General features: G+C 45.6%; 1 protein-coding gene across 4 annotated transcripts in view; it reads right to left on the bottom strand.

The window, feature by feature from the left end:
- Positions 1-10,272: 10,272 nt before the first annotated feature.
- Positions 10,273-25,754, bottom strand: part of TCF20 (transcription factor 20) — a 183,279-nt gene continuing 167,797 nt past the window's right edge. For all 4 annotated transcript variants that reach the window (XM_044300531.1, XM_044300530.1, XM_044300533.1 and 1 more), the window contains 2 exons: positions 18,856-18,905; positions 10,273-10,377 (listed from right to left, as the gene is read on the bottom strand). In XM_044300531.1, coding sequence (XP_044156466.1) covers positions 10,330-10,377; positions 18,856-18,905 — 98 coding nt within the window. In that variant the 3' untranslated portion in view covers positions 10,273-10,329. The remainder of the gene's footprint in view (positions 10,378-18,855; positions 18,906-25,754) is intronic.

The raw sequence follows: 25,754 nt of genomic DNA, 5'->3' as shown, positions 1-25,754 counted from the left end.
CCAGGGCGGTACCGAAGGACAGTACAGAGGAACCAAAGAGCCACTCCGAGGAAGAAGGACTTGGCAGGCCAGAGGGCCGGGAACGCTGGAAGAGGAAGAACAGCGCCGACACTTGACACCTCAAGGAAAAGACAGAACCATGGGGAAAGAACTTCAGTGTGGGGAATGCACAGCTTCCCACAGAACCCCAGTCAAAAAAAAAAAAAAAAAAAAAAAAAAAACCTAAGTCTTACGACAGATCCTGGACGAAACACAGCCAGGAGCGGACAGTCGCCTGGCAAGCAGGCGAAAACCCAATGTGATCAGGCGCAGACCAGTAACACGGGCAGAAGGGTCGACAAAACTAGCCCCGTCGGCCCTCAAACAACGTTGTCCCGTATCCACCCGAGTGGAGGAGCAGAGGACAGAGGGAAAGAACCCAAAGGATCCACCAGACGCCAGGGGAAGGCAGGCTAAAGTCCATGCCGATGCAACCACGTTGTACAGTCCCGGTGAGGGAGACCAAAGGACAACCTGGACCGAGGTAGTCCCCCCAAGACATCGAGAAGGTAAGTCTACATCAGGACCATCGTCTTAGAACGGGCCACGCAATCTGCCCTCAGTGGGGGGACAGAACGCGGTAGACTCGGTAAATAGGCACACAGCTAATACAGCCAGCGTGAACAAGGGAGACGGTACGAGGCCAAAAGGAACACCGGAACCATCCACATGAACAAACATGCTCTCCCCAGAGGGGAGGACCGTGAAAATACAGCCTCCGAAGGCTGGCGAGAAGCCACATCGGAGTGATTCGTATAGAGCGGGAGCCGAACAAAGCCGGCGAGATAAGGCCGTCGAGACAGAGGCCGACAACACACCCTCCAACCGAAAGGAGGAGTGGGCAACAGGGAAGCCATAGGACAGCTCAAAAGCAGAATCCGCTACACTGTGAGACGCCCAGTCCACCGTCTCGCAGAAGGCGGTAATCCAGCACCCAAGAGAAGTCGGGTGACCTTCCCGAGAAGAGCAGCCCGAACCCGGTAGCAGATCAGACAGGAGCGTAGAGGCGCCAAGAGGAAGGACTCATACCACACTGCATCCGAAGAGGAGGAAATTGCAGCAGGCAAGGGAACCACAGTCCTGCCAGAGTCAACGAAGAATTCGAGAGGCGCCGCAGACAACAGCACTCTCGACCATGTGACCACTAGCGCAGGGAAGTAATGCCGCAGAAGGACGCATGGGCATGCATCTAGGACCCACGAACACTCCCTGTCAGCTCGGTGCAGCAGAGAGCAAAAGAGCCTGTCCGGTCAGGAGGACAGAATGAACTCCCTAGGGACGAGTGCAAGGCTGGCGGCAAGCATCGTCTCCCAAGAAACAAAGGTATGCCGCAGGAAGCAGGTGAGGCATACGTACGAGCAGCCCCGTAAGCAGCGAGAAGGCCAACCCACCTAGAAAAAAAAAAGGGGGGGGGGGGGGGGCTCGTCCCAGAGTGCCCCAGCATGTACGGAATTGCAAAGTGCAACCTGAAAGGGAGTTATGCACAAACCTAGCATAGCATGCGAAGGAACGCAATCAGCCCACCCCGAAAGGGGGGAAATTGTACCTGGCCAACAGCAGACGGCAAGAGTGCAAAGACCCGTCCCAAAAGGGAGTGATGCCTAAGGCCATACCTACTTCAGAGAAGCAGGACATTACCCTATATTCCAGCAGGAACGCAGGAGGCCCACCTAGCGAAAGGGGAACATGCACAGGGATATCCTAGCATTAAATGAGTGTGCAATAATACACCCAACACTGAACTCAGCGAGAGTGCAACTACTCTGCCAATGAAGGGGGACATGTACAAGTCCAGCACAGCCATACAAGGACAGCCGTGAATCTCATGAGCGTGCCAAATTCTGCCCTTGAAGTGAGAGGTGGTCATGCACAAGGCCAGCACCGTATCCAATGGAAGTGCAAGCGTCCCACCCATGTTAGAGGGCCATTCTCCTGGCCAGCAATGTATCCGGTGAGAGTGTAGCACAACGCCCAGAAAAAGGGAGGGTAAAGCACATGGCCAGCATCTCATCCAGGGAGAGTGCGAGCACACCGCCATGCATGGGAGTCATACACATTGCCAGCAATGTACTGGCAAGAGACAAACACAGTCACTAAGGATGCGTGCATGTCGCCTGAGGAAGGAAGGCATGCCCCGGGCTGGCAGAGAATCCAGCAAGAGTGCGTACACCGCCTACGGAAGAGGGGCCATGCATATGGCCGACAGCGGATCCAGCGAGAGCGCAAGCACCCTGCCATGTATGGGATACATGCACGTGGCCAGCAACGTACCTGCGAGGAAACAACCAACGACAGAGGGAAGTATGTATGCTGCCTGAGGGAAGGAGGCATACCTAAGGCCGGCAGGGAATCCAACAAGGGTGCAGCATACCGCCTAAGAAATGGCCGGCAGCGAAACCAGTGAGTGCAGCATAAGAACATAGTACATCATAGCACATCAGCGAGTGCGCAGCATTCCACCAATGGAAGGGGGACGTGCACATATCCAAAACCGTATCCGGCGAGAGTGCAGTATTCCGCCTAAAAAAGGGGGTCATGCACATGATCGGCAACAGATCCAGTGAGAGTGCCGCGTTCCGCCCAGGAGGGGGGTCACGCACATGGCCGGCAGCGAATCCAGTGAGTGCTGCGTTCCGCCCAGGAAGGGGGTCCCGCACAGGGCCGGCAGCAAAACCAGAGAGTGCAGCGTTCCGCTTATGGAAGGGAGTCGTGCACATGGCCAGCACCGTATCCGGTGAAGGTGCAGTATTCCGCCTAAGAAGGGGGTTATGCACATGGCCAGCCAGGGGGAGTGCAGTAGCCCGCCTAGGAAGGGGGGGAATGCACATGGCAGGCACCATAACCGGAGAGACGATGAATGCTGCCTACAGAAGGTCCGAATGCACTTGGCCAGCGCCGTATCCTGGAAGAGGCAAGAAAAAAACCACCTAAAAGGGGAAATGCCCTAGCAGCGACGCAGGCTGGGAGCGCAACACCATGCCGCCTGTGGAAAGAGGACATGCAGACATGCAGCATTACTGATGAGGCTGCAGCGTCCTGCGCAGCCCAATAGAAATCATGATCAATTATTAATTATTTTATCATTATAAAACTTTTTTTTTTTTTTTTTTTTTTTTTTTAATCTAATTTAAAACCCAGCCTCTGAGGCTAAAGGGGAGCCACTATATAGGGGCCCTGAGAAGACCAGGAGAAAAAAAGGAGGGCTAACTATACAGACCCACTTGTGGGAGCCGGCCTGTACCCAAAGGGTTAACAGGGATCCGGCCTGGAGGGCGGCGTGCGATCCCCTGGGGGCGGAGGAACCTCCAGGCGGGAAAAAATCGCGCCTGGAGAAGTTCCCGCCCCCTCCACCAGAGACCGGAAAATTGCGGCCTAGTAGGCCGCAAAGCCGGGGGCTAAAGTTGCGGCGTCCGGCCCGTCATACCGCCGGGACCTGAGGCGGAATGGCGGTTCAAACCGGCCGCGGGAGCCCACCCCGCAGGCCGGTCGGGATTGCGGCCCAGCAGGCCCGAAGCCTGGGACCAACTAGCGGAGCCCCGCCGACCGGCACCTGCTGGGGCATAGTCAAGCCCAATGCGGGCCGCGGGAGCCCACCCCGCCGGCCGAAAGAGAGGGGGGCGCGGAGTGCAGTTCTGCCGGCCGCGGGAGCCCACCCCGCCGCCAGAAGAGACAGGAGGGCCGGAATGGCGGCTCGCTGGCCGCGGGGGCCCCTCCGCCGGCCGGAAGATACAGGGGCCCGGAGTGGCGGTTCTGCCGGCCGCGGGAGCCACCCGGCCGGCCGGAATAGACAGGGGCCAAAATGCGGTTTTGCCGGCCGCGGGAGCCCACCCCGCCGCCAGAAAAGACAGGAGGGCCGGAATGGCGGCTCGCTGGCCGCGGGAGCCCACCCCGCCGGCCGGAAGAGTAAGGGGTCCTCCTTACTCCACTGCAGCGTCCTGCCCCTCCGGTAAGCCCAATGTGATCAGGCGAAATGGGGGGGAAGCCCAGATGCCAGGGGGGGACCCAGAGACGGAGAGCTCAGGATATAGTCCCCTCACTAGCAGCATGTCCCATGAGGCCAGGAGAAAAGAGGAGCAGATTGCCGCACAGCGGCACCCCAGGGGCCAGCCTATGTCCAGCAGGGGAAGGGTCCAGAGGCCCAGTATGGGGGTCAGGCACGCAGGAGACCATTGGGTGGGGGACGTAGGGCTGGAGAAGCCACTCTCTTACCACAGCCGTCTTCACCCTCGGTCCATTCCAGCAGGGTCGCCCCTTCAGCTACTGGCACCGTAGTGGCAGGACGCTGGAAGAGGGGCTTGGCGTGCGGGCGACCCTTGTGCTGGCGGGATGCAGGGGAGCTGGGCTGCCCTGGTCCACCTTGCCTTCTGTGGGGGAGGCAGCAGTGCGGTGACCGGCACTGGCGCAGCTCAACCCCGGGAGAACAGAGAGGTCTAGTGCGTCTCTGTTGTCCCTGATGATCTGGAACAAAAAGAAAGAAAAAAGTAAAAATCTAAAAATTTAAACAAGGAGAAAAGAGCCCTGCAGAGCAGGGAGTGTCTTGCCTCCTTGGACACTAAGCAAAAACTGGCAGTCTCTCTCTCCAGGCTGAGGGTATAGCTGTGGAGGAGGGGCTTAACAGTTTTCACTTAGTGTCACGCCTCCTAGGGAGATGAGCTATACCCAAGGTCTTCTGTGTCCCCCAAGGAAACTGGGCGAGAAATTAAAAAAAAACTATAGCTCTCAGAACATGCAGACACTAATAAACAAAACGGCTATTATTGTGCTAAAGTGAAAGACATTAAAAAAAAAAAAACATACATATTAGGCATCGCCATGTCTGTAACAACCAGCTCTATAAAAATATTACCTGAGATAACCACTCAGGTGAACACCGTAAGGTGTATAAAAAAAAAAAAAAAAAAAAAAAGCTATTTTTGTCACATTACATCACAAAAATTGCAACAGCAAGTGATCAAAAAGGCGTATGCCCCCCAAGATAGTACCAGACCGTCACCTGATCCTGCAAAAAAGAAAATCGGTCAAAAAAATAAAAGCTATGGCTCTCAGACTATGGAGACACTAAAATATGGTTATTTTTTTGCTTCAAAACTGCTATTGTTGTGCTAAAGTGGAAAAAAAGAAAGTATAACTATTAGGTATCCCCATGTCGGTAACAAACAGCTCTAAAAAAATATCACATGACCTAACCACTCAGGTGAACACAGAAAAAAATAATAATTTTTTAGTCATATTACATCACTAAAATTGCAAAAGCAAGTGATCAAAAAGGCTTAGGCCCCCTAAAATAGTACCAATCAGACTGTCACCTCATCCCACAAAAAATAGACCCTACTCGAGAGATAGTAAAAAAATAAAAAAAGCTATGGCTCTCAGACTATGAGACACTAAATTATTATTTCGGTTTTAAAAATGCTATTGTGTAAAACTCAAATAAATAAGAAAAAAGTAGACACATTAGGTATTGCCACGTGAGTAACGATCGGCTGTATAAAAAAAAAAAGTCACATGACCTAATCCCGCTGTAAAAATAATAAATAAAAACTGTGCCTAAACATCCATTTTTTTTGTTACCTTGCCTCACAAAAAACGCAATATAGAGCAATAAAAAAAAAAATCATATGTACCCCAAATTAGTACCAATAAAACTGGCACCTTATCCCATAGTTTCTAAAATGTGGTCACTTTTTTTGAGTTTCTACTGTAGAGGTGCATCAAGGGGGGGCTTCAAATGGGACATGGCATCTAAAAACCAGTTCAGCTAAATTTGCCTTCCAAAAACCATATGGCGTTCCTATCCTTCTGCGTCCTGCCGTGTGCCTGTACAAAAGTTTACGATCACATGTGGGGTGTTTCTGTAAACCGCAGAATCAAGGTACTAAATATTGAGTTTTATTTGGCTGTTAACCCTTGCTTTGCTACTAAAAAAAAAATGGATTAAAATGTAAAAGCTGTCAAAGTGAAATTCTGAAATTTCATCTCCATTTCCCATCAATTCTTGTGGAACAGCTAAAGGGTTAACAAAGTTTGTAAAATCAGTTTTGTATACCTTGAGGGATGTAGTTTCTAAAATGGGGTCATTTTTGGGTGGTTTCTATTATGTAAGCCTCACAAAGTGACTTCAGACCTGAACTGGTCCTTAAAAAGTGGGTTTTGTAAATTTTCCGAAAAATTTCAAGATTTGCTTCCATACTTCTAATCCCTCTAACGTCCCCAAAAAATGGAATGTCATTTTCAAAATGATCCAAAACATGAAGTAGACATGTGGGGAATGTACAGTAATTACTATTTTTGAAGGTATTACTATCTATTATAAAAGTAGAGAAATTGAAATTTGCTAATTTTTATTTATTTATTTTTTTTACTTATTTTTACCACTGTCATGAAGTACAATATGTGACGAGAAAATCTCAGAATGGCTTGTATAAGTAAAAGCGTTTTAGTTATCTCCACATAAAGTGACACATCAGATTTGAAAAAAAATGGCCTGAGCAGGAAGGTGAATACAGGCCCGGGGTTGAAGGGGTTAAGCATTGGATGTCAGGGGGTTATGACCAATAAACTAAGATTCAACAGAAGGACCAAAACAGTTGGGGCAGGGAAACTGTGAGGAATCCAAAGTTTATTATTATGATATTTTAGTCTAAATTTAAACATTTTTCTTATCCCTGGAAAACCTGTTTAAAATGTAAGCTTTCCTGACATGCCATTTTAATAACTACTTATTTCACATGAATAACAGTACTTATAGCACTTTAAGAAAGAATGCCCATCTATACTTCATGTATTCCTCCTAAAAAATTAAGACTACATTGTAAACTAGGCGTCACCCTTCCACTTGTGGATACGGTGTGTTCTTACATGGTCTAGAACTATTAGGACTGACTCAACAGTGGTGTATATGGACAACACATGGGTGGACTGACCATAGACCGTACAAGGACATTTCCTGGTGGGATGATGCCCAGAGGGTTGCCCAAGTCTCCTCTTGGGATAAAGAGCTGATGCTCAGCATTAATTTAAAAGGAATCTGTTAGCTCTGAAACACCCCAAACTAGAGTAAGTGGTGTATAGTTTAAGTAACATCAAGTCCGGTTATATAATTTTTATCTTCATGCTCACTTGAATTCCGACACTGTGTTCCAGCAGAACAAACCTGCAGTAAAATGCACTGAGAGGACTCCTGAGCTCTTGAACATAATAGAGAGGAGTCATCTCAATGCAATTTACTGTTGGTTTGTTGGAGCACAGCATTGGTATGCAAAGTAAGTATGAAAATAAAAATTAAACGGTCTCAGCATCACTTACACCTTAGGCTACTTTCACATTAGCGTTCGGGGCTCCGCTTGAGAGTTCCGTTTGAAGGCTCTCATAAGCGGCCCCGAACAGATCAGTCCAGCCCTAATGCATTCTGAGCGGATCCGCATCCAGTCTAGCACAGTCTGTCCTCCGCTCCACTCAGCAGGCGGACACCCGAACGCTGGTGTCCACCTGGTCGTGCGGAGGCAAACTGATCCGTCCAGAGTTACAATGAAAGTCAATGGGGGCGGATCCGTTCGAAGGTGACACAATATGGTGCATTTTTCATACGGATCCGCCCCCCATTGACTTTCAATGTAAAGTCTGGATGGATCCGTCTGAATACAAAGTGTACTTAGACTTTTTTAGTAAAATATAATGCAGACTGTTCCCTCTTAACGGATACCATCGTTTGCATTATAGGAGCGGATCCGTCTGTACAAATACCAGACGGATCCGCTCCGAACGCAAGTGTGAAAGTAGCCTTACACTACACCCCGCTTACTCTAGTTTGGAGAGCCATTCCAGCAAAATATGCCCTCCAAAAACCTTATGTCGCTGCTGTCCTTCCGAGCCTTGCCATGTGCCCATTCAGGAGTATTTATGTAAACTGCAGAATCAGGGTAATAAAACCCTTGCTGTGTTTCAGGAAAAAATGGATTGAAATGAAAAACTTGCAAAAAAAATAAAAATTAAAAAAAAGGGGAAAGTCTGCCTCCATTTTCCTTTAAATGTTGTGAAACATTTAAAGGGTTAACAAAGTTTGTAAATCGGTTTTGAATAACTTGAGAGGTGTAGTTTCTAAAAGTGGGTCATCTATGGGTGGTTTCTACTACGTAAGCCCCACAACGTGACTGGAAATAGTTAAACATTTGACAAATCACTTCTAAAATTCTAAGCCTTCTAACTTTCTATAAAAATAAAATGACGGCAAACAAAATAGACATATGGGGAATGTTAATTATTTTAGGTGTCACTATCCGTCTTAAAATTTTCTGTCAATTATGGAATTTTTTTTAAGTAAATTTAAGACGTATGGACTCAAATTTACCTTTAATATAAAGTTCATTGTTTTTTGTTTTTTTTTCATGACACAATCTCACAATTGCTTGGATAAATAAAATCATTCCAAAGTTATTACCAGTGATGTCTCAGATTTACAAAAATAGGCTCTGTCAGGAAGGTGAAAAATGGTTGTGTCCTGAAGGGGTTAATGATCATCACTTGCCGTGTTACAAAAGACTTCTATATAAATTCTTTAAAAAAAAATAAAAAAAGTTTCATACTGTGATGTGGGCAGCAGTATTTGGTTTTGCAGGGGAGGTATCTTGTTCTACACTATGGTATTGTTGGTCCAGCCTACTTCTGTTATTTCGCCCCGTCAATTTGAAACCTTTAAGTTCCCACCCCTGGGATAACCCATTGACTAGAAGAGGAATTATAGAATCCAGTTGTCAATTTCTTTACCCACTTCCAAAAACGGTAGCAGAGGAATGGCACAATGCACAGTTCTAAGGAAAGACACTGCAGGAGTTGCCCTGGATTTTATACATTCCGTATCCCTGGCTGATCACCTGTTACAGTGTAGCTCCAGCACAGGAAGTTGGGAGCAGTCCTGCAGTTACCTGTTCTGTCCACTACACAGTGGATGGAGCTTTGAGGACTGGAGCTGGTGCTACAAAAACACTGATGATCAGTGAGGGTGCGAGGTGTCATCTGCCTGCCAGGGGATCAGGGGAGCCACGGCCGGCCTGGGAGATGCGGTCGACACATGGACTGTTTCCTGGGCCGGTCATGTTCAAGTGCAGGAACCCTTAGGTTGTATTATATCACTGTTAGGGTCCATTCACATGTCCGTAGTGTATTGCAAATAGCGGATCCACATACACCTGGCTGGTACTCCCAAAGAAATGCCCATTAAGAATAGGACACGTTATATTTTTTCCGTAACCGGAATCTGTGGGGGGGGGGGACACACATTCCGGAAATGCGAAGAGAGCACACTGTGTGCTGTCCGCATACATTCCTGCCCCATAGAGAATGAATTGCGGAACGGGTGCGGACACATTCACAGATATGTAAATGGACCCTTAATGTAAGACTAAAACCTTGGAAAAACCAACTGCCAAATGGATAACCAATCGATTGTCTATGTACAATTTTCAACATACAAGCACATTCCTTAACTCTGGTAGCACAACAGGGGGCTAATCTGACAGGAAAGCTAATACGGCATTTATCTTGCATTCATTTCTATACTACAGAAAACATCAGACCCAGCCCTGCAAAACCAAAGTCAACTGCTTTAATACTGAGAAAGCCAATGTCTAAAGTCAGAATGACTTTTATATGTAGTAGAATTTTAAACGGGCACATAAATAAAAAATAAATAAAAAAAGTTGGTAGAAATGCAAATTTTGTACATTTAGAGCCTGTCCCTAGGTCAGAAAATACGAAAATATATTAGCACAACTAGAAGACTGCTACAGCCATCATTCACAGGGGGGGATGTGAAGAAGGCTTGAGGGATAGTCTTTGGGGGAAACCTGAAGGAGCAAAATGAACAGAAATAAAAGTAATTTTCCACGGTGCTTTCAGTCAACATTTTCACAGGGTTAAACTTTGACACATTATGCCATTTAATACACTTGGTAAGGATGTCCAATATTGACAAGATTTAAAGGTATAATTTGCATATGTATCAAATCGTTGTTGTTTTTTTACACAATAAAAGCACACAGAGCTATGGGGACTGGGTATTGTGGATGTGCTGGCGGCCATCTAGCAACCCATGTCCTCAGCTCTATACCTAAAATCTTGGTGACAGGTTCCCTTTAATTTATGTAGCTGAACGGCAGTAGAAAACAAAAGAGAAAAAGCAAAGCTGTTGCATCTGAAATTAACAAAATACCTAGGACCACTTTACAAAATACAGCACTCCTCTACCTACCTGTGCTTGAATTTCATCTCCAACTTTAGGCCACGATTCCCCCCTCAGCCCTGTTCAGGCTGTTCTGCTAACACGCCTTTTATTGTCTTGGTCTAAGAGAATAAAAGCGAAATCAACAACACAATGCAAGCAAAGTTTTTGCCAAAAGAGAAATGTTGTTTAAAAACTGCAAACGATACACAGAAAACACCATCTATAACAATTTCAATGACAGCCGTAGCTGTACGTACAGTTAGAAGAAAAAGTAGGTGTTCCCTTTGTAATCACCTGATTTCTGCATTTATAATTAAAATAATACGGTCTTATTACCCAAGTCTCAATTATAGACAGACACCAAATAAACTAATACCACACAAACAGTTGTACAGTTCACGCCCATTATTAACTCTTACATTCACTACGATGAAACTGTATATTGCTGGTGTAGAGCTAAGCATACGGAGCGGGCTCAGACGCCAAGTCCAGTGCCATATGCTGCCAGTGTCTAAAACAGTTGGCACTCTGTCATAATAGTAATGGAAATAACGTTGATTCCGAACATTTAAACGCCATGTACACCTTTGGCGGCAATTTTATAAATATTGTTGCAAAAAAAATGTTTTTTTCAATTTTTAAAAAAATAAAAAATATGGAATCTTTTTGGGGTACATAGCTGAGATGATGAAGTAGCAGCCTATGGATTTTCTGTCTTTTTAGTAATTTGGGGAGCAGACAGACTTCATATCTCTGCTTTCTGACATTATAAAATATAAAACATTAAAAGCTCAATCCTTATCTCACCGATAAGGTTTATTAGAGGACCAGCAGAAAGTGAAAGTACCATTCGCAGTGAGAAAAACAGTTAATCCTATGTGACAGAATGGCTCAATATTTTTTTTATAAAAGAAAAATTTGAAAATATGATTTTTAGCCAAAAATGAGTAAAACGCAATCAAACAAAAATTGCCTCTGAAGGTGTATATAGCGGTTAATGTTTTTCAAAACTTTTGTACTTATGAACTATCCTCTAAAATAAAAAATAAAAAAATGAATTTCCTTTGTGTGCACCCCATAAAATTTTTTTATACAGAGTGATCAAACAGTGAGTGAAATCATTTCTAGATCCTCTTTAGCATCAATAACAGTCACTGAATATTCCCAGTACCTACAAATAACATTTGCAAACCATTAGGAGGAATTATGGCCCATTCAACCTGGTAGGGGAGATACCAGGATCACTGAGGTGGTTTTGTGTCTTCCAGGGCTATTAGCCTCTTGGCCAAGATCAAATGAAGTACCTGTTCTAATCAGTGGTTCGGACTTGACCACTGAGATGGAGCAGATCTCCAAACCCAGAGTGAAAGCTTTTGGTGTATACAAGTTCAACTGAAGGCTACCTGTTAGTTGACACGGATCATTCGGACCAAAGCTACGGCCTGAGATGTTTGAAAAACCGAGGTGTAGAAGTGCCAGAGGAGGGGTGATCCTGGAGTGCCTGAACTCACTGGCGGAAGGGGTCGAAGACCACTGAGTGATGGTACATTTGCATGCATCTCACTTTCTTACATTAGGAGCACACATCTCTCTTTGCCTGGCCCTTCGATGGGGCAATATGATGAATTTTTATAATTGTGGCTGAACAACGTGTGTACACTTTCCATGTTTGTCTGTTACCCTCTGAGATATATGTAGAGTGGCCATTAGTTTTCTCAGCCGCCAGAAAACCCTTTGGCTTCCCGCTCTGGTGGGGAGCAAGACCTCGACTAAGGCTGTTGGCAGACACTTGGGGTGGCAAGTCAAGCGGAAGCCAAAGCAGGCTCTTCCTTAGCTTCGGCTGACCACTTGTACACGACTCTTGCAGAATCTTCTAGCTGAGGGATGGGGAATGGTTTATAGCGGCCCTTCTCTTACAGAGAGGGCCTGCAATAGACCGTATCCTTGTGCCCGTTCTCATGCACATGAAGTGAAGGAAGTTTTTTTCATAGCTCCAATGCACTTTAATAGAAGTAACTAAAACAGCGGTATGCTGGTGGTGGTTGGTGCTTTAAGGGACAACCCCTTGAAGGTCAGGACGCCAATTTTGCTATTCCAGAACACAAATGTAGGACTGCAGGTATTATTTTAGTAATCAAGTATTCTACCGATGAATCCAACGATTAATCGCATAATCTGGTAAGAATCAGTCCCCAAGCACCATCACCCTGTGCTGTCAGTTCCCCTACACCTGCCATAATCAAGCTAGAATGGAGTTGTTAGGAGATTTGTGACGTCAGTGGTCACATGCTCCTTAAGTCACAGCAAATACAGAATTACCTCCATTTTCCCACTCAATTCTAGCCTGCACAGTACAGACCAGAGGTGGAGGACCTCCTTTTAACAACTGTGCATGTTACATTGCTGACTACAGAGGAGAAACGCCTGCTAACGCCGCCATTCTAGCCTGCTCTGTACTGAACAGGTCCCTCCCACAGATGTACACCCCATGAAGCAAGCTCCCAGACTATGCCAAGTGCCCCCTCCCCTCACAGGAACGCACCCCATGACACCCTCACCGATATACACCACATTGGCCCTGTTCACCCAGATCTGTACTGTAAGGCCTCTTAATTGTGCCATTTTCCACCACCCAGATATGCCTGAACTCAATGAAACTCCTCCCCCACACACAGACATGAACCCCACTGCCGCTGAGTGCTGCACATGCCGCCCCTCCCCAGACCTGTACGCTCATGACCCGCCAAGAGTTTCATATGCAGTGCTGCCCCTCACCTGCCCCCATGAGGCTTCACTCACCGCTTAGTGGTCACGTATAAACGAATCCTCGATGCAAAACATTTTCTTTTTTATGTCAATTTACTCAAGTAATCGTTTCTGCCCTACAAAAAGCCGGAATTAGACTTACCGGTAATTCAATTTCCACGAGATCACCACGACGGCTACAAGGAGATTGACCCCTGACCTCTGTAGGGGCAGGAACAGAGAGAGGGTTTAAATCCCCCCCTCCCACCACCAGCACCAGTGTGTCCAAAATTACAGAGACAGAAAAAAGTGGTGAGAACAAAACATAATAAACCAAGAGGGTATTCCTTCATAACCTCCCAGGTAACGCAAAAGAAGGGTAGGGAATATATGTGCCGTCGTGGTGATCTCGTGGAAATTGAATTACCGGTAAGTCTAATTCCGGCTTTCCACTTCATCACCACGACGGCTACAAGGAGATATAAAAAATTATAGCTTAGGGGGGGGACGACCACCTGAAGGACTTTTCGTCCAAAAGACAAGTCTGAGCTAGATAGGTCTAACCTATAGTGTTTTGTAAAGGTGTGGATGTTAGACCACGTAGCGGCTTTACAAATGTCTTCAAGGGAAGCTCCGGCCCGTTCTGCCTGGGAGGAGGACATAGCCCGGGTAGAGTGAGCTCTTAAATTTGAGGGGCAAGACAGGTCTTGGGACTCGTAAGAAATGGAAATGGAGTCTTTTATCCACCGTGCTAGAGAGGATCTGGAGGCTTTTAGACCCTTATTCTTCCCCGAGAAGAGGACAAACAGGTTATTGGATCTACGGAAACCTTTTGACACTTCAAGATACCGTAAGACAGAGCGTCTTACGTCTAGAGAGTGGAAGTTAGATTCCCTATCGTTAGAGGGATTATTGCAAAAGGAGGGTAAGACTATCTCCTGGTTACGGTGGAAATCCGATACTACCTTAGGCAAGAAACCCGGATCCAATTTAAGAATAATCCTATCATCGGTGATACGGAGATAGGGTTCCTGTATCGATAATGCTTGGATCTCGCCTGTCCTTCTTGCGGACGTGATGGCCACCAAGAAAGCAGTTTTAAACGACAGATGTTTGATGGAACAATCAAATAGGGGTTCAAATGGAGCGAGAGTTAAGCCAGTGAGTACCACGTTAAGGTCCCAGCTGGGGATCCTAGATTTTAGAGAGGGGCGTAGACGGGAGGCAGCTTTCATGAATCTCCTGATCCAGTGATGACTGGCTATATCTCGATCAAAGAAGCAGGCTAGTGCCGAGACCTGTACCTTTAGGGTAGAGGGTCTGAGACCTAGTTCAAGTCCCTGCTGGAGGAAGTCCAAGATCTTCAAGAAATTGGGCGGCTCTAAGTTTGGGGCCGGGTTCCCCATCCATGTACAGAATCTCTTCCAAATTTTTAGATAAATTGAGAAGGTAACTTTCTTCCTACTCGCTTTAAGGGTAGTTATCACTTGGTCCGAAAGCCCCTGTGACCTCAACTTCTGGACCTCAGGATCCAAGCTGACAACTTGAGGAAGCTTGGGTTTGGGTGTAGTATTGGGCCTTGGTGAAGCAGGTCCCTCCTGGCAGGAAGAGGCCATGGGTCCTCTACTGATAGATTCCTTAGAGCAGGGAACCAGCTCCTCTTCGGCCAATAGGGAGCTATCAGGATTAGTGTCGTATCTTCTAGGTAGAGTTTCTGGATTATCCTGGGAAGTAGAGGCAATGGTGGGAACGCATAACTGAGATCCCAGTCCCAACTAATTGTGAGCGCATCCAACGCCCAGGGATTGTCCCGTGGGTTTAACGAACAGAACGTCGGTACCTTTGCGTTTCTTTTGGATGCGAACAGATCCACCTGTGGAGTGCCCCATCTTTCTGCCAGTAGCTGGAACACTTCTGGATTCAAGGACCATTCTGTCTGGTCTATCGACTGGCGACTGAGATAGTCCGCTTCCACGTTCAGTATCCCTTTTAAGTGGATTGCGGAGATGGAATTCACGTGGGATTCTGCCCAGTTGAAAATCTTCTTTGTAATAGACATCAGTTTCTCCGATCTCGTGCCTCCCTGGTGAGATAGGTACGCCACCGTCGTCGTGTTGTCTGAAAGAATCTTTACGTGTTGACCCCTCAGAAGTATCTCTGCGGTTTTCAGGGCTTTCCAGACTGCTTCTAGTTCCCTGAAATTGGAGGACTGAGAGCGGATAGTTGGGGTCCAGGAACCTTGAAACCAACGGTCTCCCACTGTCGCTCCCCATCCTTTCTCGCTTGCGTCTGTAAGCACCTGAATGTAGGGGATTTTCTCCCAAACGACCCCCAAGGACAGATTGCTTGTGTTTTTCCACCAATCTAGGGAGGTTTTTACTGCCAGAGGGATCAGGACCTTCTGATCCAAGGAGGCCTGCTGTCTGTTCCAAGCTCTGAGGATCCACGACTGGAGGGATCTGAAGTGGGACTGGCTCCATGGGACGGACGTGATGCAGGACGAGAGAAGACCCAGGAGGCTCATAGCTTCTCTTATAGGACAGGACCTCCTGTGCTGGAATCGTCGGACCTTTAATTGAAGGTTTCTGACCTTGTCTGGCGGAAGGAAGGTATGTTGTGTTCGGGAATCCAGGATAACACCCAGGAACTGGATAGTGCTGGAGGGCACCAGGTTTGATTTCTTCAAGTTCACCAACCAACCCAGATCCTGAACGAGAGACAGAAAGGTTTGTAGGTCTGTTCTGAGTTCTTTCTCTGAATTGCCAATTAGGAGGAAATCGTCCAGGTACGGTATGATCACCAGTCCTTTGTGTCTCAAGAAGGCCATCATCTCGACTACCAGCTTTGTAAACACTCTGGGTGCAGATGATATCCCAAAGGGAAGGGCCGTAAACTGGTAGTGACGGGTTACCCTCTTGTGGTCCTGGATGGCGAACCTCAAGAACCTTTGTGACTCTGGATGAATTGGGACGTGATAGTATGCGTCCTGAAGGTCTACTGAGCACATCAGGGCATTCCTCTTTATCAACGGAATCAGGGATTTCAGGGATTCCATCCTGAACTTTCGATAGATGACAAATTTGTTCAGGGCTTTCAGATTTATGATTGTACGGAAAGAGCCTTCTTTTTTCTCTACCAAAAACAGGTTTGAATAGAAACCTTGTTTTTGCTGTGTTGGCGGGACTTGTACTATTACGTCCGTTGCCAGAAGGCTTTGAATTCCTTCCAGAATCTTTCCGCGTACTTTGGGGGAATGTGGGTTGGTAACAATGAAGCGGTTTGGGGGAGATGAAGAGAGTTCGATCCGGTACCCGGATCTTATGATGTCCCGGACCCAAGGGTTCGGGGTAATGGACTCCCAAGGAGTCAGAAAATTCTTCAATCTCCCCCCCACTCTGACGTCATTGTTTATCCGAGGGTTTACTCTGGGAGGAGGAGGGGTTATTCCTACCCCTGCCCCCTTTGGGGTAACTCCAGCGTCCTGACTTCCCTTTACCCTTAAAGGGATTGTTCTGGCTAGTGGGGGCCCGAAAGGGATATTTCCTTTTGTAGGGTCTCTCTTCTGGGAATCCCTTTTTCTTGTCAGCCGCTTTCTCCAGGATACGGTCTAGGACAGGGCCAAAGACGTATTCCCCTGAGAACGGGATGGAGCAAAGCTTCATCTTTGATGTGTTGTCGCCCGACCAGCTTTTCATCCATAGGGCGCGACGGGCCGCATTGGAGAGTCCCGCGTCCTTTGCAGCGAATCTGACCGATTCCGCTGAGGCGTCAGCCATAAATGCTGTGGCGGATTTTAACAGGGGGAGGGATCTCAAGATCTCATCCCTAGGAGTATTATCTCTGATACGAGATTCCAGTTCCTCTAGCCACAGTTTCATGGATCTTGCAACTGAGGTAGCTGCGATGTTTGTTTTTAAGATAAGCATCGCTGCTTCCCATGATTTTTTTAAGAGGCTATCTGCCTTCCTGTCCATGGGATCACGCAGTTGAGAGGTGTCTTCAAAGGGCAAGGCAGTCTTTTTATTGACCTTTGCGACCTGAATATCGATTTTCGGTGTTTCACTGAAGATTTTAACTTCGTCCGTGTCAAACAACAGCCGGTTTTTAAAGGACCTGGACACCCCCAACCTCTTTTCTGGGTTGGACCACTCGTCCAGCACCATATCCCGTATGTTTTCATTGATTGGGAACACCCGGGTTTTTTTAACCCTGAGTCTCCCAAACATCTCATCCTGGACTGAGTGTGCTTTAGGGGTTTCTTCGACCCCCATAGTGGCCCGGACTACCCTTAGCAGGTCTGGCATCTCGTCCAAGGAGAAGCAGAATCTTTGATCTGATTCTGAAGTCTCAAGATCAGAGGAGACCGCCTCGTCCTCCCGCGTTCTGGAGGACGAGGCCTCCTCCTCTATAATCTCTGGATCAGATAGGGAAGGGGAAGGGCCCCTATGTCTTTTTGAAGGGGGTGCATCCCTAGATAGAGGCATCTGGGATAAGGAGGTTTTAACTTCCTCATGGATCATGGACCTTAGATCTTTAAGGAAAGAAGGCTGTTCCTCGGCGATCACATTAGATATGCAGTCCTTACAAAGCTTTTTACGGTAGTCGTCCGGTAGCCGTTTGAGGCAGGACACACATTTGGACTGTTTTTTGATCTTTTTCTGAGCCTCCTTAGTGACCTGGGGAGAACAACCCTTATTAGCTATGGTAAGTACACATGCTAACAGCAGGCCCCAAGCCAGAGATGTGGAGGAGGAGGAACAAGCAACCTGGTACAGTGTATAGACAAGTAACAGGGTAAAGGAAGAAGCGCTTCCCCACAGGGGACTTACTACAGGCGGCACAGAAGGGTCTCCAGGGGAGCGGGGTTCAGCCGACATGACTGCACGCTGGCTCCGATGTACGCCGGTACACTGAGACATTCGGCGCTGCTGCGCGCGAAAATTTGACTCGGAGACGCTTCTGAATGACGTCACTTCCCCCGGCACCCGGAAGTGACGACGGCCGTTATCCTGAAGCGCTTAGGCGCGCACCCGGCGATAGCCAAACAGGCCCGGCGGGAGGTCGCGACCGGGAGCAGGCTCACATATAATAATGGAGCGAGGCCTCCCTCCTTCGCCCCTGCCCAGCGTTAGTACGAAGACCGCAGGAGGGCAGGGGGAACACCCGGTAGGTGTCAGGAAGTTCCGCTTTCATCTTCATCTCCCCGCAGGGAGACTCTCTCTGCCCCTGTCCTCTGTAGGGACAGGAAACACTGGTGCTGGTGGTGGGAGGGGGGGATTTAAACCCTCTCTCTGTTCCTGCCCCTACAGAGGTCAGGGGTCAATCTCCTTGTAGCCGTCGTGGTGATGAAGTGGAAATCATCATCATTTTTCAATCATTCTTTTAGTTGATTTACTTGTGTGGTTTGGGTCGGTGTCTTGCTGCAACACCCGGTATTTCTTCAGCTTGAGGTCATGGAATTCTGCCCTTATAATCTCATGTAAAATGTTTTAATAAACATCAGAATTCATTAAGCCCCTAATAATCACAAGGCCCCGACACGGCAAAGCAGGCCCAAAACATGATTCACCTTCCAGCGTGTTCCATGCCAGTCTTGATAGGCCATGTGCTGCTGAGGGACGCATTTATGTATGATGGGGTGCAGGTAGTCATAAATTAAATGTAGATTTATGCCGTAAAAGATAAATGTGCCAGGCCCAATGGACCCAACTACACCCCCCCCCCCTTTGGAAACTGGCGAGGGTGGCATAAAAATGCCAATTGTGACGAAATCTAGTCACAAAAGGTTTAAGTGTTTTAAAGCCAAAACAAGAATATATAGGGAATATAAAATGGTGTGTGTGTTTCCTTACCTTGTGCTTGGGGCACCGCACAGAAAAGTTTTCTTCATTTAGTAAACATTCTGCAACCAAAACAAAAATATTAGATTTTTTTTTTTTAAAAGCAGCCGATGAAAGCCACTGCGTGGTTTGCTGCTTTGACACACAATATACCTGCAACAGCTAAATGTACCATTATGCGATGTTGGCTTCTTCTGCAGGAGAAGCTATGAGATCAATTAGAAATGCAGTCTGCTTCACTTCTTTTGCCATCAAGATGAGCATCCAAAGCTGGTACGTTCCAGCTCCACCTCCTTGTGAGCCTCCAGAAAATTATCCTGTGATCTTTTAACTGCATTTTTTGCTGCAAATTTCACACTGCAAAATTGCAAGTTTGGCTGCACTTAAAGAGAACCTTTCAACAGTTCTGAGAGACCAATACCTGGCACTGTAGGGCATGATTAGGAGAAGTGATATCGCTATTATTGTTTTCAGATACGCTGCTCCATTGCAGTGCTGTGCGCCTGTTCTCTTTTTGCCACCCTGTATGCTAATTAACAGCATCAATACAGGGAGGAGGAGACGGCTGAGTGTCTCAGGAGACCGTGAGCTGTCCAATCACATCGGACCACGTCACAGTCAGGAAGAAGGTGGGCTGTTTTTTTCTCTATGGATGAGAAACACTGCCATCTCATCCTCCCTGTACTGATGTTAGCGATTAGCATACAGGGCGCCAAAACATAACCGGGGGCATAGCGGCGCAACGGAGCAGCGTATCTGAAAAAAATATCAATATCATATCTCCTAAACATGCCCTACAGTGCCAGGTATTAATATTGTAATCTCAGAACCGGTGAAAGGTCCTCTTTGAGAAAACTACAGCAAAAATGCAAAATCTTCACGTAAAATACTATCTCTGATGAAACCCCAAGGCAGGGAACACTGCATAGGTATTTTTTTTTTAGGGATTTGCAAGGACCTCATGAATCATCATGCAATGTGCTCTTCCTCCTCCATTTCTCTGGCACAGAAGCAAATTCAGTTTCATGCATATGAATATAGATATCTGATTTTACCTAATTTCAAAGCAAGCCAGTGCCAATGACCCCCATAAGTGTTTACCACCTTTGGTAAAAAGGTCTACTATATAACAAAAAACACTGCATCATGTCTAATATTATGAAGGTATGGTGATTACATTACTGTACATTACATGGAGTGTTAGATTATATATAGCTCATATACTGTACATTTATAGAATGCTAAAATGTCTTGCTGTCCTTTTAAATGGGTTTTCCAAATTCTAAAACATGCCCCTCACGGATCAAAACATCTGATGACGAAGGGAGCAGCCAACAGCAGGCTGCGACGGGGACAAGCCTCCCTACCATCACCCGCAATGCTGGAAGGCTCATCCCTGTCTCAGGTGATGCTAGCTTCTCTCATAGAATCTGATACATTAGCACTGAAGTCTACGGATATTGAACCATGTTCCTATGGAGCCCAGCCACAGGCAGGCTCTCCATAGGAACTAATGTGCAGCATCTTGTGTCACTCAGGAGGACTGAGGCTGCTGCAAACAACACCCAGCAAACCCTATGCTTGACCACAGCATCTGAGAGGTTAAAGAGGACCTTTCACCAATTATGACAATGTGAACTAAGTATACAGACATGGAGAGCGGCGCCCGGGGATCTCACTGCACTTACTATTATCCCTGGGCGCCGCTCCGTTCTCCCGCTATGCCCTCCGATATCTTCGGTCACAAAGTTATGGTAGGCAGAGTCTGCCCTTGTTCTGCTGTAGCGCTGGCCAATCGCAGCGCAGAGCTCACAGCCTGGGAGGTTATTTTCTCCCAGGCTGTGAGCTCTGCGCTGCGATTGGCCAGCGCTACAGCAGAACAAGGGCAGACTCCGCCTACCATAACTTTGTGACTGAAATCTCCGCCTACTATAACTTAATGAGCGAAGATACCGGAGGTCATAGCGGGAGAACGGAGCGGCGCCCAGGGATAATAGTAAGTGCAGTGAGATCCCCGGGCGCCGCTCTATATGTCTGTATACTTCGTTCACATTGTAATAATCGGTTTAAAGGTGTGCGGATCGACATTAGTCATGACCGCCCACGCATGCAGCCATAACTGTTTATTCATTGACATGGCTATACAATGCCTAGTTTTATGAGAGATTGCATTATAGCGCTATTTGAGGGTACATTCAAATTATGTTGCAATTTATATACGATACATTGTTTTTACATTGCAAATATAGAAAAAGCGATTTTTGACATTCCTTCGGTTTACTTTATTGTTTACACTGTACATATTTCACACTGAACAACTTGTCAAATGAGTTGTTTGCTTCGGTTACATGGATACCTTATATTACCATTAAGGAATTTAACTTGCATTAGCATACTTCTCTATACTAGTACATTCTGGTCTGTGTCTCCACGGCACAGGCTGTGTTTAGGGCACACTAGCAGGATTACTGAATTTACAGTCCTGTAATCATTTCTAGGTTCTCAGGGCTGACTGCAGAGGGCTACCCGGCCTCAGATTAGATCACAGGGATGCAATCAGAGGGGAAAATCAGATGCTGTGGTCAATCCGGACCACAATATCTGAGTAAACTTTCCCTGGGGTCAGAACGGCTTCCTCGCAAAGAGATTGGGGAATACATTTGTTTATAGTGACAGGCTGGAACCTGAAAGAGGCTACCAGGTATATCATGTGTATATTCCAACATAGGCCAGCAGGTGGCAGTGTTACATTAGAACAGGCATGCTCAACCTGTGGCCCTCCAGCTGTTGAAAAACTACAACTCCCATAATTCCCGGACAGCCTACAGAAGGGCATGGTGGGAGTTGTAGTTTTACAACAGCTGGAGGGCTGCAGGTTGAGCATCCCTGCATTAGAATATACTGAATTTCCCATATACTACTTTATTTACAGTAGTATGTGGGAGAAACAATGTAATGATATCTATCTAAATAATAATAAATAAAATGCTGCAACAGAAAACAAAAATAAAAAGGGTCAATTTGCATTTTATCACCTCCAAAAAAAGTGATAAAAAAGTTACACACTACAAAAAAGGTATCAATAAAAACTACACATCACCCTGCAAAATATGGCGATGCAAACAAAAAATGTTTTTCCAAAGGTTTTTTTTTTAAAGGTTTACCACTTCACATCCGAGCCATTTCCCCCTTCCTGACAGAGCAATTTTTTGCAAATCTGACATGTATCACTTTATGTGGCAATAACTTTAAAACGCTTTTACTTATCCAGGCCATTCTGAGATTGTTTTATCGTCACATATCGTACTTCATAACAGTAGTAAAATTAAGTTAAAAAAAAAAGTCTTTTTTTTTAAAAAAATACCAAATTTACAATTTTTTTAAAAAAATTTGCAAATTTCTATTTCTCTACTTTTATAATAGATAGCAATTACTCCAAAAATAGTTATTACTTTACATTCCCCACATGTCTATAAAACCCACTTTTTAACCCCTTAAGGACTCAGCCCTATTTCACCTTCTGGATTTTTTGCAAATCGGACCTGGTCACTTTAAGTGCTGATAACTTTAAACGCTTCGACTTAACCAGGCCATTCTGAGATTGTATTTTTTTGTCGCATATTGTACTTCATTACACTGGTAAAATAAAGTTAAAAAAAAATCATTTTTATAAAAAAAAAAAAAAATTTAACAAAAATTTGTAAAAAAAAGGTGCAAATTTTCAAGTTTCAATTTCTCTACTTCTATAATACATAGTAATACCTCCAAAAATAGTTATTACTTTACATTTCCCATATGTCTACTTCATGTTTGGATAATTTTGGGAATGATATTTTATTTTTTGGGGATGTTACAAGGCTTAGAAGTTTAGAAGTAAATCTTGAAATTTTTCAGAGATTTTCAAAAACCCAATTTTGAGAGACCAGTTCAGGTCTGAAGTCACTTTGCGAGGCTTACATAATAGAAACCACCCAAAAATGACCACATTATAGAAACTACACCCCTCAAGGTATTGGAAACTGATTTTACAAACTTTGTTAACCCTTTAGGTGTTCCACAAGTTTACAGAAACACCCCATATGTGGTCAAACTACTGTACGGGCACACGGCAGGGCACAGAAGGAAAGGAATGCCATATGGTTTTTGGAAGGCAGATTTTGCATGTCCCATTTGAAGCCACCCTGATGCACCCCTAGAGTAGAAACTACAAAAAAGTGGAGCCATTTTAGAAACTACAGGATAGGGTGGCAGTATTGTTGGTAGTTTAGGGTACATATGATTTTTGGTTGCTCTATATTACACTTTTTGTGAGGCAAGATAACAAGAAATGGCTCTTTTGGCACCGTTTTTATTTTTTTGTTATTTACAACATTCATCTGACAGGTTAGATCATGTGATATTTTTATAGGCCAGGTTGTCACGGATGCGGCGATACCCATTATGTATACTTTATATTTTTTCTTATGTATGTTTTACACAATAATCATCTTTGAAGCAAAAAAAAAAAATCAAACAAATCAAAAAAGAAATCATGTTTTAGTGTTTCCATAGTCTGAGAGCCATAATTTTTTAAGTTTTTGGGAGATTACCTTGAGTAGGGTATGATTTTTCCGGGATGAGACGTTTTATTGGCACTATTTTGGGGTGCGTGTGACTTTTTGATCGCTTGCTATTACACTTTTTGTGATGTAAGGTGACAAAAAATGGTTTATTTAGCAGTTTTTATTTCAAAATTTTTTACAGTGTTCATCTGAGGGGTGAGGTCATGTGATATTTTTATAGAGCTGGTCGATACAGACACCGCAATACCTAATATGTATAAAAAAAAAATTATGTAAGTTTTACACAATATTTTTGAAACAAAAAAAATAAAAAGATCATGTTTTAGTGTCTTCATATTCTTAGAGCCATAGTTTTTTTAGTTTTTGGGCAATCCTCTTAGGTAGGATCTCATTTTTTGCGGGATGAGATGGCAGTTTGAGTGGCACTATTTTGGGGTGCATATGACTTTTTGATCGCTTGCTATTACACTTTTTGTGATGTAAGGTGACAAAAAATGGTTTATTTAGAACAGTTTTTTTTTTTTTACGGTGTTCATCTGAGGGGTAAGGACATGTGATATGTTTATATAGAGCCGGTCGATACGGACGTGGGGATACCCAATATGTATACTTTTACTTTATTTGGGGAAAATATGGGATTACACTTACCGGTAATCGTTTTTCCTTGAGCCTATGACAGCACCCATGGATAGCATCCGCCCCCTTCCTCAGGACAGGAAACAGGAAGCACAGCCTCTTCAAAAGGGAGGTACAACCCCCATCATGCCAGTCCTATTCCAAGAACTAAGGAGACAAAAACGACACCACAAATCTACAACACAACAAACGCTTATATCCGTGTGTAAATAGAAGTACATACAAACACACACGTATATATTTCTCTATATATATTTTCCTTTTTTTTTTTCTTTTTTTTTTTTGGGAGGGAATTAGGTGGGTGCTGTCATAGGCTCAAGGAAAAACGATTACCGGTAAGTGTAATCCCATATTTCCCCCCTCGCCTATGACAGCACCCATGGATATCTAGGCGAGATTTATCTAGGGTGGGACAATTGCTTGGAGGACTTTACGCCCAAACCCTAAACCTTCCTGTGAAGGAAGCTGCAGCCTATAGTGCTTAAAGAAGGTATGAGCAGAACTCCAAGTAGCCGCTCTGCAAATCTGGTCAATAGAAGTGGAAACTCTTTCTGCCCAGGATGTAGACACTGCTCTCGTTGAGTGTGCTCCAAACCCAGCAGGAGGAGGAACCCCTTTAGAGGAATATGCCAGATAGATGGCCTGTTTTATATACCTGGCAATGGACTGAGAGGAAGCAGGGGAGCCCTTCTTCTGTCCCTGAAAGGAAACCACAAGCTTAGAGGACGACCTCCAGTCCTGAGTGGCCGAAAGGTATTGAATTAGACACCTTCTAACATCGAGGCAATGAAATTCCCTCTCCTTCTGATTCTTGGGTGAGGAACAGAAGGAAGGTAAAACTATATCCTGAGACCGGTGAAAGGATGATGAAACCTTTGGAAGGAAGGCAGGGTCAGGAGATAAAATAACCCTATCTTCTAAAATATTAAAGATACGGTTTCCCGATAGAGAAGGCCGAAATCTCACTCACTCTTCTAGCTGAAGTAATGGCTAGCAAGAAAACTAATTTATAGGTTAAGATCTTAATAGGGATGTCCTCAATGGGCTCAAAGGGATCTCCAGTTAAGGCAGACAGGACTAGATTTAAATCCCAGGGGGAACTCTGGATTTCTGGACGGGAGCAAGTCTTGAAATTGTAACTACAAATCTTTTAATCCAGGGGTGGTCTTTTAACTTATACTCAGAGAGCACTTAAGGCAGAGATATGGACCTTTAAAGTACTAGACCTCAGTTTCTTATTCCAGCCTTCCTGGAGGAAGCTCAGGACTAGAGGCAACTCCGGGGGTTCCAAGACATTAACTGGCTTGTTTGCAAATCGAAGGAAGGCCCTCCAAACCCTCAAATAGATCTTAGAGGTAACAGCTTTTCTGCTGGACAAAAGGGTGTCTATCACCTCCCCGGAAAGACCCTTCATTTCTAGGATCTGCCTCTCAACAGCCAGGCTGTCATGTGCAGGCTCTCCAACTGTGGATGAAGTAATGGCCCCTGTACTAGTAGCCCCGGGAAGACGGGAAGTACCCAGGGATCTGCTACAGACATCCTCCTTAGCCAGGAAAACCAGACCCTCCTGGGCCAAAAGGGGGCTATAGTAATTACTAGGGCCTTCTCCTCCCGAATCTTCTTCAGGACTCTCGGGAGTAGCTTTATAGGAGGGAAGGCGTACAGGAGGCCTACTCTCCATGACTGGGCCAATGCGTCCACTGCCGTGGGCCG

Source organism: Bufo gargarizans, chromosome 7 (genome assembly GCF_014858855.1).
Source record: "Bufo gargarizans isolate SCDJY-AF-19 chromosome 7, ASM1485885v1, whole genome shotgun sequence".
Taxonomy (NCBI): Eukaryota; Metazoa; Chordata; class Amphibia; order Anura; family Bufonidae; genus Bufo; species Bufo gargarizans.
This window is presented reverse-complemented; position numbering and strand designations above follow the sequence as displayed.